This window comes from Patella vulgata, chromosome 2 (genome assembly GCF_932274485.2).
Source record: "Patella vulgata chromosome 2, xgPatVulg1.2, whole genome shotgun sequence".
NCBI classification, from domain to species: Eukaryota; Metazoa; Mollusca; class Gastropoda; family Patellidae; genus Patella; species Patella vulgata.
In genome coordinates this window covers 25,724,853-25,737,427 of record NC_065880.2, presented here as the reverse complement: position 1 = coordinate 25,737,427, position 12,575 = coordinate 25,724,853, and the positions used below count along the sequence as shown (strand labels likewise).

General features: G+C 32.1%; 1 protein-coding gene across 2 annotated transcripts; it reads right to left on the bottom strand.

Moving 5' to 3' along the window:
• Positions 1–60: 60 nt before the first annotated feature.
• On the bottom strand, positions 61–11,947 carry LOC126811386 (leucine-rich repeat-containing protein 45). Of its 2 annotated transcripts, none has more exons than XM_050536962.2 (18): positions 11,783–11,947; positions 10,952–11,061; positions 10,109–10,260; positions 9,754–9,815; positions 9,212–9,282; positions 8,770–8,948; positions 8,083–8,211; positions 7,687–7,799; positions 7,425–7,483; positions 7,011–7,088; positions 6,657–6,792; positions 5,773–5,850; positions 4,734–4,845; positions 4,084–4,154; positions 3,757–3,942; positions 2,783–2,956; positions 1,779–1,926; positions 61–1,224 (listed from the first exon to the last, which is right to left on the bottom strand). In XM_050536962.2, the coding sequence occupies exons 2-18, from the start codon at positions 11,035–11,037 to the stop codon at positions 1,034–1,036; spliced, it is 2,025 nt and encodes a 674-aa protein (XP_050392919.1). In that variant the 5' UTR covers positions 11,038–11,061; positions 11,783–11,947; the 3' UTR covers positions 61–1,033. The 2 variants fall into 2 exon arrangements, with proteins under 2 accessions (XP_050392919.1, XP_050392921.1); XM_050536964.2 differs by lacking the exon at positions 11,783–11,947 and adding an exon at positions 11,558–11,593.
• Between the last annotated feature and the right edge of the window lie 628 nt (positions 11,948–12,575).

Below are 12,575 nucleotides of genomic sequence, written 5' to 3'. Positions count from 1 at the left end.
CTGGAAATGTTTCTTCTGTTAGGTTCTATAGTGACTTTTTTCGTAGTCATTTGCATATTTTAGTATTATGCCCCCAAAATCAAATATCCCCTACTTTTTTTGAATAGTATATAAGCAAGGTCCAGTCTTGTCTTACTGTACCACAGACTATTTACTGTAAACATAAGGGCTGCTGAATAAATATGTCTCAGATTAAACTTTTTTCATGTCAAGTTTGATGCTATGGGATTTACTACCTTTACATAAGTATTAAATGACTGTGCTTGTGAAACGAGATCCTTGAGAACCTGTCTGTATTCAATACAATTCAAAATGGATGAAAAAGATAGAAGGCTATTGTGGACGGAATGTATTTGGAAGAAATCAATCATTTCTGCAAAGAGTTCCTTCCATTTGCATTTAAAGTATTTTAAAATTTCGAATGTATCTTAAGTATTTTAAAATTTCGAATGTATCTTAAGTATTTTAAAATTTCAAATGTTTCTACAGTATTCCTCTTTCTGATCAATAAATAAGAAGTTTTTTAAAAAAAATTAAATCATAAACATTTTGGTATGATAGATTTTAAAGGCAAAAGTAACATCTTTGGGTGATCACTGGGTATGTACATGTACAGAATGCAGAAAAAATTAAAAACACATCTGTATGTAGAATTTGGCTGTAGTTTGTATTTGATGTTACAACTCTGAAAAAAGCTAGTACAGCTGTGTTGAGACAATCCCACAGTGTATTAGAATATTAAAAAATGTACTGCACAGAACAAGTCTGATGATACACTAAGCAGATAGTGGATTTCTGTGAGAATGTTGGTTGACCCACAAAGTTTTACACACACATCCTCACAACATCACTGTTGGGTGCCATTCTGAACTCCATTCTAATAGTGTGGTCTCGATTTCTCATCTATGACCGTTTACATACATCATTTTGACCTCCACTTCACTATACATCTGTTTCAGCTGCCAATCATAATAAATGAAATAAATTCTATGCATGCACCATATATTGGGTAAGAGTTTGTTGGCTGTAGTTATTATTTACTAGGTGAAGAAAATGGTGTTTTAGAGACATAATTCATTATAGCTGATTGCAATAGATGGGCTCGTTGAGATTCTTCTTCTCTAGCTCGTGTTATCTCTAGATCTCTAGAACGTAACTTTTCACTTAATATAACTAATTCTCTATCTTTCTCTTCTATCATTGTACGATATTTTAATAATTGTTCTGAAATATACACAAATTTTATATAAATACAGAAAATACAGTCGATAATTTCAATATGTGTAGGAATATTTAGTTTAATCATATTCAAAATATTATTCATTTTGAAAACTCTTGGTTACCAATGTTAAAAAAAGAAAAATTTTCTGTTGAAGATAACTTGCTTATCATAAAACATAAATTAAATCAAATTCTAATAAAATTTTATCTGATCAATACTGTCAATATAAAACATTCAAATGTAAAGATAAAATATTTAAGTATTTCTATGACAAATATAAACATTAACTGATGTCACTTATGATTTGAAACATTTACCAGTTTTCAAGAAATCGAAATAAGTTCAGGACAGCAGCACTACAGCCTACTCTTATATCGAATTCCAACTGTCAAGGGATCTTTTACGTACATGCCAATGTGTACATTCCATTTCAGTAAATTATTTTTTTTTTTTACTCCAACAAGAGAACAAATCCAACACTAAAAGATTATCTCTGTATTTAGCATAAATTCCATCTTGACAATTTTGTTTAATCACCATACTGACATGTTAATACCTGATAATTGTTGATCTGTATGACTGAGTTTTTCACGTAATTCAGCTTGTATTTTACGCTCACTATCTAATTTCATCTCCATTTCTTTCTGTTCATGTCGTACTTTGCTTACTTCAGACATGGTAATGCTGCTCTTCTCTGCTAAGTCCTGTAATAATATATTTAATAATTATATTGAAACCAAATCAAACTGCTGCTCCCTTAACTGCCTCACAGATTTAGTCAATCATAGAGAAGTTTAAGGTTTGTTTCTCTCTGGGGAATCAAGTCAGCCATTAATCAGTCTGAATTTGGTTCCTAAGCTCCTCCCACAGTTACATATTAATGATCCTTGGTATATTTTCCACATCTTGACATCAAAAGTTCATTCAAAAGCAGTTGACTTGATGATTTACTGGGAACTATTTTTAGCGCGCAATGTGAGTGATTCAGCGATATGAGTGTAAAATAAGCGAAATTTCTGAAAATACGCCAGTTTGAGCCATCATCTTGATACTTTGTGAAGCAACCAGTGGAAGGACATCACGTGACATACAAAATGGCTGGCGCAATTTCTCAGAGAGAAACGAACCTTAAACTTCTCTCTGGGAGCCGAGATTGAGATTTAGTTTACAGTTGTTAATTACCATTAGTTCATATATTACAGCTTTTCACTTGACTAGGGCAGTTTGACTTGCTAGTGGGATGAATAGCTTCAGGTGGTTGCACCTGATCGACTCTATATACTAAAGGACCGAACAAGATGCCCCCTTGTTGAATTTTTGGTTGCTTCAAGAATAACAGATGCATTATATTAGATAGTGATCCAACTACATGTCTTATTATACACAATTGTTGGATTATCACCTATTATGGATTCCAATTATGTTTTATTTTACCATGTTCTGAAATAAATTTTTGAAGCCGGTGTTGGTGATCAGAAGAGATGATTGTCCAAATAAATTGTATCTAGTAGTATACTGGCAGGATTGTATTTTATATAGAATTAAAACAAAAGAACTGACCTGTCCTAATTCTTCTAATTGTCGTTTATATGTTTCATGTTCTAGTTGTAAATTACTATTTTTACGTTGTAATTCACTAACTAATGCTGCTTGTTGAGTACAATGTGTCTGTAATTCATCTTTACTTATCTGTAAAACTCGTATCTTCTCCTCTAACTGCATATGTCTTTGTTCCTAAAATAAATAACACAAAACAATGACCCCAGTTCCATAAATGTGCAGGGGCCGTGGTAGTCAAGTAGTGTGGCACTGGCCAATTAACTACATTGTGCAAAGATTCAAATCCAGGAAGAAATTATTCAATAGATAAATAAAATAGGATACATAAATAATTTGATGTCTCATTTGACTTACTCTATTGAAGAAGATGTAGTTGTTAATTTGGAAGATAACATAGACAGGCATTCAACTGTCAGTCTCATTTTTTCAACTACTTTTCCCTTTTAGGATCTCCATCCTGCACTGTTGTCATGGGGAAACTAAGCTTGAAAATTCTGAGGAAATTTCTTTGATAACATCAGGATTGAACCAGAGACCATCTGGTTAGTAAAGCCAGTATCTTACTCACTGAGGTTATGAAGGGTTTACTACATGCTATTTTAGCGAAGTGTGTCATTTGCAAGCAATGCCATGTGATATTTAGACTGGACAATGCCATAATTTTGAGAAAAATAATGAAATACCACCTGAGACATACTTTATTATATGACATTGAGAATTACTATAAGGGACAATAATGAACTAGAAAAACTGTTTTAGTTGCTTTCAAACATTATAGTAATTTTGAAAAATACCACTTGAGCTGCCCTTTTTTTATATTCTATGGAATTTTCTATAGGGTTAGGGGGCTGACATAGGCATTTTGTCTGTTCCCCAATCTCCCATTCATTTATAGTCAATAAAACATCTTTCAAAAAAACATTCTGAGAAACAATGTGAATCTATACAGAAAAAAAATATAATAAGCCTTCTACCTCCTCTGCCTTGATTCTTTGCTTAGATGATATTAACTGTTCTTCATTCATCATTTTATCATTCATATTAGTTGCTTTTAATCTACTAATCTCTTCTTCTAGTTCTAATCTATGTGTTTCCATTTTCTGTAATCTATCACGTAATGTTTTCTCTGTATCATCAGCTTCTTGTCTTATTCGATTAATCTATTAAATATATACAAAATATATATATAAATCAAAAAACAATTTATAATCATTTATATGAATACACTTTATTATTGTCAGTGTTGATAAATCAGTGTTGATATTTCAAATATCTAATCTTTCAAACCTATATAATCTTACCTCTTTTTGTTTGTATGTTTCTAAATCATGAAGTGCATCTTTTTGGCGTGTTTTTTCTTGTTGGATTCTCTCTGAAAATAAAATATACAAGATTCATTTAATCAACAATATTCTTCGTCCAAACAATTAGTCAACTGGATGAAAAAATTATTAAATCCAAAAAATTCTAATTTGCAAAAGGCACCGATTTTATAATAGAGAAACAGAGACATCCACCGTAAACAAAACCAGGATGGAGGTAGCCCATGTAAGAGGAACATAGCAAACACATTTGGTCAAATTAATTGAAGCATTTAGTCAAATGCATTCACGGATTTGGTTAATTTATGCAGATGGTGAAACGATGGATGTGTGCTCATTGGACCAGGACCTGGGCTGCAAGCGCTACTCATCTTCTTGCTCTTGTGGGCGATGCTCAATGAAAAAAGTCTAAGACTCTGCCAATTCATGTGCCATCGACGTGAAACTTGGCATGCGTGTTCCTTAGACAATTGTGCATCAAATGACAGACTTCGATTTTTGATATGTCAAGTACAAGATGACTGTGATGATGTCATACTCAATTCTCAGTCCATACTATGCTCATACTTGTTACATCATATTTACATAATAGCACATGGTAAATCAACAAGTATAGTTTCCAGTCGTACCATCATAATGTGATCCTTTCATTGTTAGTTCAGCCTGTAGATGGGTTATCTGTTCCTTATATTCATATAACTGTTCTTGATTTTGTTTTAATTTTCTATCTAAATCTTCTACCTTTTATTAAAATATTAAATATGTTAAACACAATTATAATCACAAACTAGTGATCACAAATTAATTTCAAATAAAACCATGTTCTTTTCTAAAAAATAAAAGTACCCGGAATGGGTGGGAAAATCCAAGGCACGTACAGTGCAGGCTAGGCTTGTAAATTTGTGTTTTCTTGATGTTTTTCTCAAATAAAATAAAATCATTCATATCAGATAAATTTATCTTAAAAAATACAAAACCTTAAAAGAAAGGAATGAGTTTAATACAATATTTCCTTTATTGTACAACTAACATGTTTTTAAAATTTAAATGAGCAATGATAGGGACAAGAATTCTGCATAGACAGCATCTTCAATAGAAGGCTTGACCTCGCTTTAACTACGTACATCTTATCAAGGCCTTCACGTAATACCCTGCATATTTCAGCACTAATTTCGATTGGGTACAAGCCCAACTTGTGAGCCTATCAGATTCCTCGATCCTCGCGAATACCAAGTCTCGCGCTTTCAAGCTAAAATGTGTACCTGTGATAATCGAGTTGCAAATTTCAAGGTTCATTCAATGTTAAGGTTTCCGTGGAGGTCGCGATGTCACAACCTCTGATTGGACGCTACTGCTCACGTGTCTGTAGATAACATAACTATAAGTTCGGGAATTGTGAAGTAAACAAGCAACGGCCAGATGTTGTGAAACTCGCAGTCGTTGCTTCAGGAACATGCATGACAGCTGGTTTCTGTCTATTCTTATTCAACTTCAACTGCCACATGCTCATTTAGATGCAAGCCAATGTGAACATAGATGGTTTTTAGTCTATCTGAATTAGCGAACCGTTTGTGCTACCCTGGCCAGTGGCAACTATACTTGAAAAAATCCTGAATAATATTTTTCTTAATGGACACCAAGATTAAAACTTATGAATAGATACAGTACCTTTGTTTGAAGCTGAATATTTCTATCATTAGATTCTGATAATTCCTTCAATAACTTCATCTCTTCATTAGCTCTGTCCTGTCATAAATCATATAATAATTTTACTTAACTCTAGAGTACTTCATTCTATTAAGAATTTAGAAACATTTAAGAATTCATATTTTGCATTTAAAGCCACTGATGGTCAGTTTTCAGGCAATATCTGATATTTCACACTTTAATCCACGCTAAAATGTAATCAAACTGATTATTTAACAAGTTGTATTTAAGAAAACAAAACCAAAATATCGACGGTAGGTAATCTGTTGGCTTGAATTCAAATCGATTAAAAAAGGCCCATCAAATGACTTTACCCAGCACGAATAGGAGACGTTAGCTTGTTTATATCATCTGCAGAGGATGTCAAATATAAAATTTTCAATTCATCATATCTTTGTAAATACTAAATGGAATCTATCTGTCTTTGGACTGATATTCCTTAGAGATTCAACTTTCACAATATTGTAATTTGCAAGAGATTCCCTCAAATGAAAATCAAATAAGTTTGTTTTGGATATTCAATCCAGATGTAAATCAAAAAGAGAGAGAGAGAGAGAGAGAGATTAGAGAGAGAAAGAGAGAGAGAGAGATGGGGTTTAACATCCACTCGACACAAACTAGGTCTTTTTGGGACTAACACATGGATTAATTTTATTTCAATAATTCGATTGCGAGTAGAGGTCTTTAGCAGTGGGAGGAAACCGCAGGACCCAGAGAAAACCCACGAGGTTGGACAGGCAACCCTACACCTTGTAGCACCAGTTGACTCAATGACAGACTGTATGATACAGCGTGCACGTGCTAACCATTCGGCTATCCAACCCCCCAGATGTAAATCAAATCACCTCTTTCTCATGTCTCAAATCAGCATGATGTGATGCTGTCATCTCAGACATGTCTTGTTTTAAACGATTTATAATACTGTTACAATCATGGTTCTTTTGTTCAGCAAGGGTTAATTCAGATTCTGTCATGGCCAGTCTAAAAGATAATAAAACCAAACAATAATGATGAATATTTTACTATATCAGGTATTATATAATTCTCTGTAAAATTTATATAAAATTTATGAGATATACATGTATTTAAATATAAAGTTAATGAAATTTTAATTATTATTTTTTTTAGATCATGCAATTTTATATTTTTTAAAAAGTATGTCAGTTTACCAAATTAAAGGAATACAAACGGCTACTTACTTTGCAGCTAATGCATTAAAAGATTTTTTTCTGTCTTCAAGTGCATTTTGTAAATTACCCACTTGATGTGCTGAAACTCTATTAAAATAAAGTAACAATAGGACAATTATTGCCACTTCTATAATAAGTAGAAGTTTGATTCAATTTTAACTTGTTTATTTAAGCCGTTAAGTGGCAGCAAAGCAGTTTCAGAAGCAGAAATGTAAGAATTGTGTTATAAAACACAATGTACACAATGGCAGATTAGGCTTTAAACTCAGTCAGCCCATTCTTTTTCAGCAGTATATTTTAACCAGCCCCACAGCACTTTTTTTCCAGTCATCCAAGCATGTCGTGAAAGTCTGCCCCTAAGTGTACAAAACAATGTAAGAATATAAAGAGCGGATTTAAATCCTGAAAATTAACTAATTATACCTTTTTGTACTCTTCATAATATTTTCTTGTTTATCAATTGTATTCATCAACTCATTCAGCTAAAAATACAAAATATTAATAATTAAACACTTGCGTAACTCAAATCTGTTAAAATAATTACTACACCTATACATTCTTAGGCAATATAAAATGGCTTTAAATTAGATGTATATCACCAAACTTCAGTTTGATTAATAATTACTACAGTGGGTGTATATAATGATGAATAATTTAATATCTGAATAAAACCGATACTAGGTACCTGTAACGACTTTTCTTTGTCTAAATGTTGAACATGTTTACTAAGTGTTGTAGTTCGTTTCTGGAAGTCATCAACAATTAATTGACGATCAGCATTATTTGAAACTGAGGTCTCTAGAAAATAAAAAGAAAAGAGATTTCATTTTTATCGTTTTCACAACAGTATATCATTTCGAATATTAAAACTAATTAATAATAATAACTGAAAATTGGTATTTAACCAAAATGAGCGAACCATGTGCGGATGTATTTCAAATGTTCATGTTCCTTGAGAATGTGAGGAAGGGGCGTAATTAAACTAGTACATGTACATTTTCAGATTTTGAGCAGTCCATTATGGGAGAAAATTTCAGTTCCAAATTTAATAAAATTGTTGAGGTATTTGATAAACTCTTACCAATAGCTTTTAGAATATCTGAAGGGATATTGTTTCCCGCTAGTTCTAATCGTGACAGTGTTTTATTAGATCGTAACATCTCTAATATAGCTCTACCACCTATTAAACCAATGTTGTTCCAACGTAGATCTAAATAAAACAAACAAATAAATACAGACCATAAATAATAATAATGTTTGATATATAGAAACTTTTGAAATAATCTTTTTCAATTTCAATACTAATAGTTACACCTGAGTATTGCTGGAGAACTGGATTTTTTTAGCTATATTCAGGGACCCAAAATGGCACAGTGAGTATGGTACTGGCTCACTAACCAGGAGGTACCGGCTTCAATATCGTTGTTAGTCTTGAATATTCCTCAGGATTTTCCAAGCTGGTTTCCCCTTGTCTGTAGTGAAAGACCGAGGATCTGGCAAGGACAATCTTGTAGTCGTTTGAGTGGTAAAAAATAAAATGTCCACCCATGTACTTTTGGCAGCATGTAAAAAAAACCCTTGAAAGTGTAGGCAGTGTCTGTGAAAAAGCTTCCTCGAAGCACACTGCAAGGCATATGATTGTCTTCAATTGCTCAGTGCAGAAAAGTAAGATGTTAAACCCCATTTCATTTCAATTTAAACTCAATTCATATACATTACCCGGTAGCTGATAATCAATGTCAAAATAAAAATCAAATAACGGAATTACCTAATGCTCGGAGAGTTGTGTTTCTCTTCAATGATGCGGCTAGTTCGGCAGCTCCATCATGATTGATTTGGTTGTTACGTAGATCTAGAGCTTTTAAACAAGTATTAGATCCTACTCCATCACTAAATACAGCAAAAGAATTGTCTAACATACCCAACGCATTCCACTCTAAACACAAACTGTAAATAAACAATATTATTTTTGATATATCTAGTGAAGTGATTAAGTAAAAAAGCTTAATTTTAGCTGTAATAGAATAAGTTAAAAAGTGAAGATTTAACTTCATAACATGAATGTCAACTGAAACCTTATTGTCTTTGTTAGAAGAGATACTCTTATCACTAGAGATTTAAAAACAAAAGAAAATATCTGAAAATTGATCAGTTTTACTGTTTGCAGCACACAAGCTCCTAAAATATAGAATGTTATATTTTCCACTGACCTGTATAGACTATTGTTGTGGCGTAGCATTTTACCTAATGTTTCTACTGAAGTTCCCCGAATATTATTACCCTGTGAAAAAAAAAAGAAATGATAGATATCTATCATTTGATGAAATTTCCAAACAAAATTAAAAGCAAATTATAACATCAAATATTTTCCTCAAAATTAAAGTCAGGTTACAGACAGAAACGATGTCAGTAATTATTAAATCATTTATAAATTGCACACTGAAAATATTTATCATATACATGTCCCAGTACACATTGGCCTAGGTTTGATTTCGGTGTTGGTCGAGAAAGTTCTGTAGGGTTTTCCAGCATGGTTTCCCCTCGTCAGGTCCAGACCAGGAAAATCTATTGGTTGCGGATGGATTGTAAACAGTTGGAAATTGAAATAGCACCCCTGCCAAGGCAAAATTAACCTCATAGCACAATGCATGACATCTGCCTGGTTGGTGCAAGAAAGTAATTATAAGATGTTAAACCCCATTTCGGTTTATATTATTATTAGTAAAATATGCATTTTCTTTATTTAGCTTACCTTCAAGTCTAATTTTCTACAATATGTATTATGTGTAAAACCTTGTGCTAATCCCTTAACAGCTGAAATTAAAATACCAGTAAGTATAAAATTAAAATAAATCAAACATAATAGAGCAACAATAAAGTTTTAATTTGGAGTTAAAGGAACAATGCCAGAATAAAAATCAAATAGTTTAAGAACATACACAATCAAAATTACTCTTACCTAATGTAGTAATAACATATTTGTCAAAACTATCAGTTCTAAATTAATAGTGATTATACACTACATTTCCTCTAATAAGCCCATGACCCACAGCCAAATTATTGTATACATTGTTAAAAAAAAAACAAAAAAAAACATTATTACATACCATCTTCACTCAACATGCAATCAGCAAATTTATATTCTAAGAAATTTCTGTCAGTAGCAAGAACCTTTCCTAAAACCGAGCAAGTCTGTGGCGATAGACCCATTGTTGATAAATCTAGGATGGTTTTCCCTTTTCCTGGTGTTTTCTCTGCACTGAAGAAAAATTTAAAAGTTTACTGGTAAGCTTGTCGGTAATATGGCACAAAGACAAAGTTCACCACACAACTTATACATATTAGACTATGGTAAGTCAATCTGATGTATCAATTACCTAGATCAGTATGGTAGTTCCTATTAACAAGCAATTTATGAAATTAACGAAAATAACCATCTACCCCCACTTCAGTTCTACACCGTAATTCATCTTTGTTCATCAAAAGGAATCATTTCTCCCCACATCTGACATAAAGTTATAATAATCTAACTCTATTTTCAAGTGGAATTTTGTGATTCAAAAACATAAACAAAATACATTTGAATTAGTCCTCCATTATGTGACTTGTAAAATTGTACTTGAATTATTATAAATTTATGTCAGATGTGGTGAGAAATGAATTAGCGAACAAACAGAAGACATGATCAAAACATAAACAAAATACATTTGAATTAGTCCTACATTATGTGACTTGTAAAATTGTACTTGAATTATTATAAATTTATGTCAGATGTGGTGAGAAATGAATTAGCGAACAAACAGAAGACATGATCCATTCCAGAGACTGTTCCGAAAGGTACTACACGTATGGTTGCTTGTTTGAAATGCTATGCAGGTCTTTCTAATCAAATAAGTTTAGACAGTGGCTTACAGTAATTTTTAAATCAATACCTCTTAACACATACTTACCATTTTAATTTATCTATCACACAATCTTGAATTTCTAAATGATGATCTTTACAAAGATGGACATACGTTTGTCTAAACTCCTCCATAGTTCTATGTCTTTAAATTAATAACTGAAGAGAAAAAAAGTACAAGGTTTCTGAGTCCCATAATAAAAAATTAAAATACTGTGCGCTACTGTTTTTTATATTTCCAGATCCAATTTCAGCACAATGATTCATTGTGAATAATAGATTAGGTCTAACAAGAATCTTGAGAATAGCAGGATCTCATGACTAACATGTGTTGATGCTATTAATTATTTATATTTAATTACAATCTATCTGGCATCGGTATACCTTTTTCTTCAATGGCAAAGATATTTTTCTAATGACTACAGTCATAGTACTATACTCATTGTTTTGCACTCTTACACTATACGTACTCTTCAAATAAAATATGTTAAATAAAGAACAATGATATGATCTGAATAACAAGTAAACTTCAGTGCCAGTAGCCTACCTGCTACCGCACCGTACGGCATTTATATATTTATATTCAAATTCAACAACTTTGTAATTTGTAAACGAAAAGCATGTTATCTATCTAAAATGCAGTTATCAGTTGTACTTTGTGGAATATGCAGAAACTGCCCATGACTTTGCACAGATATTTCTACTGATGAAAATTAACGAAAACTGAATTTGAAATGTGTCAAAACTTGTTTACACAACTGCCGGCAAAATTGAGACTCCAATTGATCAGATAAACTTGTGCATAGGTTAAAATTTACATGTGTGACTTTAGATATAAGATTGGAAATGACTTGACAACTCTGTCACCCCCAATATTTACCTCGGGTGCTCAAGAACACCGACAATTCATCTGAATTAAACAGTTTACAAAAAAAATTGACAGATGGAAGCCATTACAGTTGTCTTGAACATCAAGACTTAAATGAACATTTGCGACGCACGTGTATAAATCAAATGTTTATGTTTGACATATCTCGTAAGATAGATCATATGTGTCCTTGTCGTGTGTTTAATTCGAAGGCTTTGATAATTAAATGACCACAAAACCATGAAACTGAATATACAGAAAATTAAGATGCGTTTAGGTAATCAAGACTATTACTTTCGTAAATTTCTGGTATAAGGGACATTACTCTATTTCCATAAAATAGAACAGTCGTTTGGTGGTTTCAGACCACAACTGTTGTTTCGCGGACTGATTTTTGTGCTAATAAAGTTGGAAAAAAAAAGAGAGAAGGGCCAGGGTGATATATTTATTTTCATTAAAGTGGTTTTTTTAATACTCATAGACCTATTTAAATTTCATCAGATTGATGATATATATTTCTATGTTATATAAATTATATCTTTATTTCACATTAAAACCTTCCCCTAATCGCCCAAAACTTTGGCTAATCAATTAGATATCGATTCACATAAAATACTAAATAAAATTAAAGAAATTCAAAACATTTTTGCAGTGTTCAATTTCTTTTCTATTTTTGAAAAGGAAATACTTTAGATCTAATTACTTCAGAAAGAGTTCGGAATATATTCTCCGTAAAAATTTATCAATTGATTACAGTCAAATTATTATTGTAATATTGAGAGAGGGAGCGAGAGAGAGAGAGAGA

Bases quoted from the DNA above. Each gene is read 5' to 3' on its own strand.
- LOC126811386 (XM_050536962.2), bottom strand. From the start codon at position 11,037: ATGGAGGAGTTTAGACAAACGTATGTCCATCTTTGTAAAGATCATCAT. The intron at 10,261-10,951 runs GTAAGTATGTGT...ATTTTTCTTCAG, and splicing joins GTGATAGATAAATTAAAATG to TGCAGAGAAAACACCAGGAA. The intron at 7,800-8,082 runs GTAAGAGTTTAT...TTTATTTTCTAG, and splicing joins AGATATTCTAAAAGCTATTG to AGACCTCAGTTTCAAATAAT.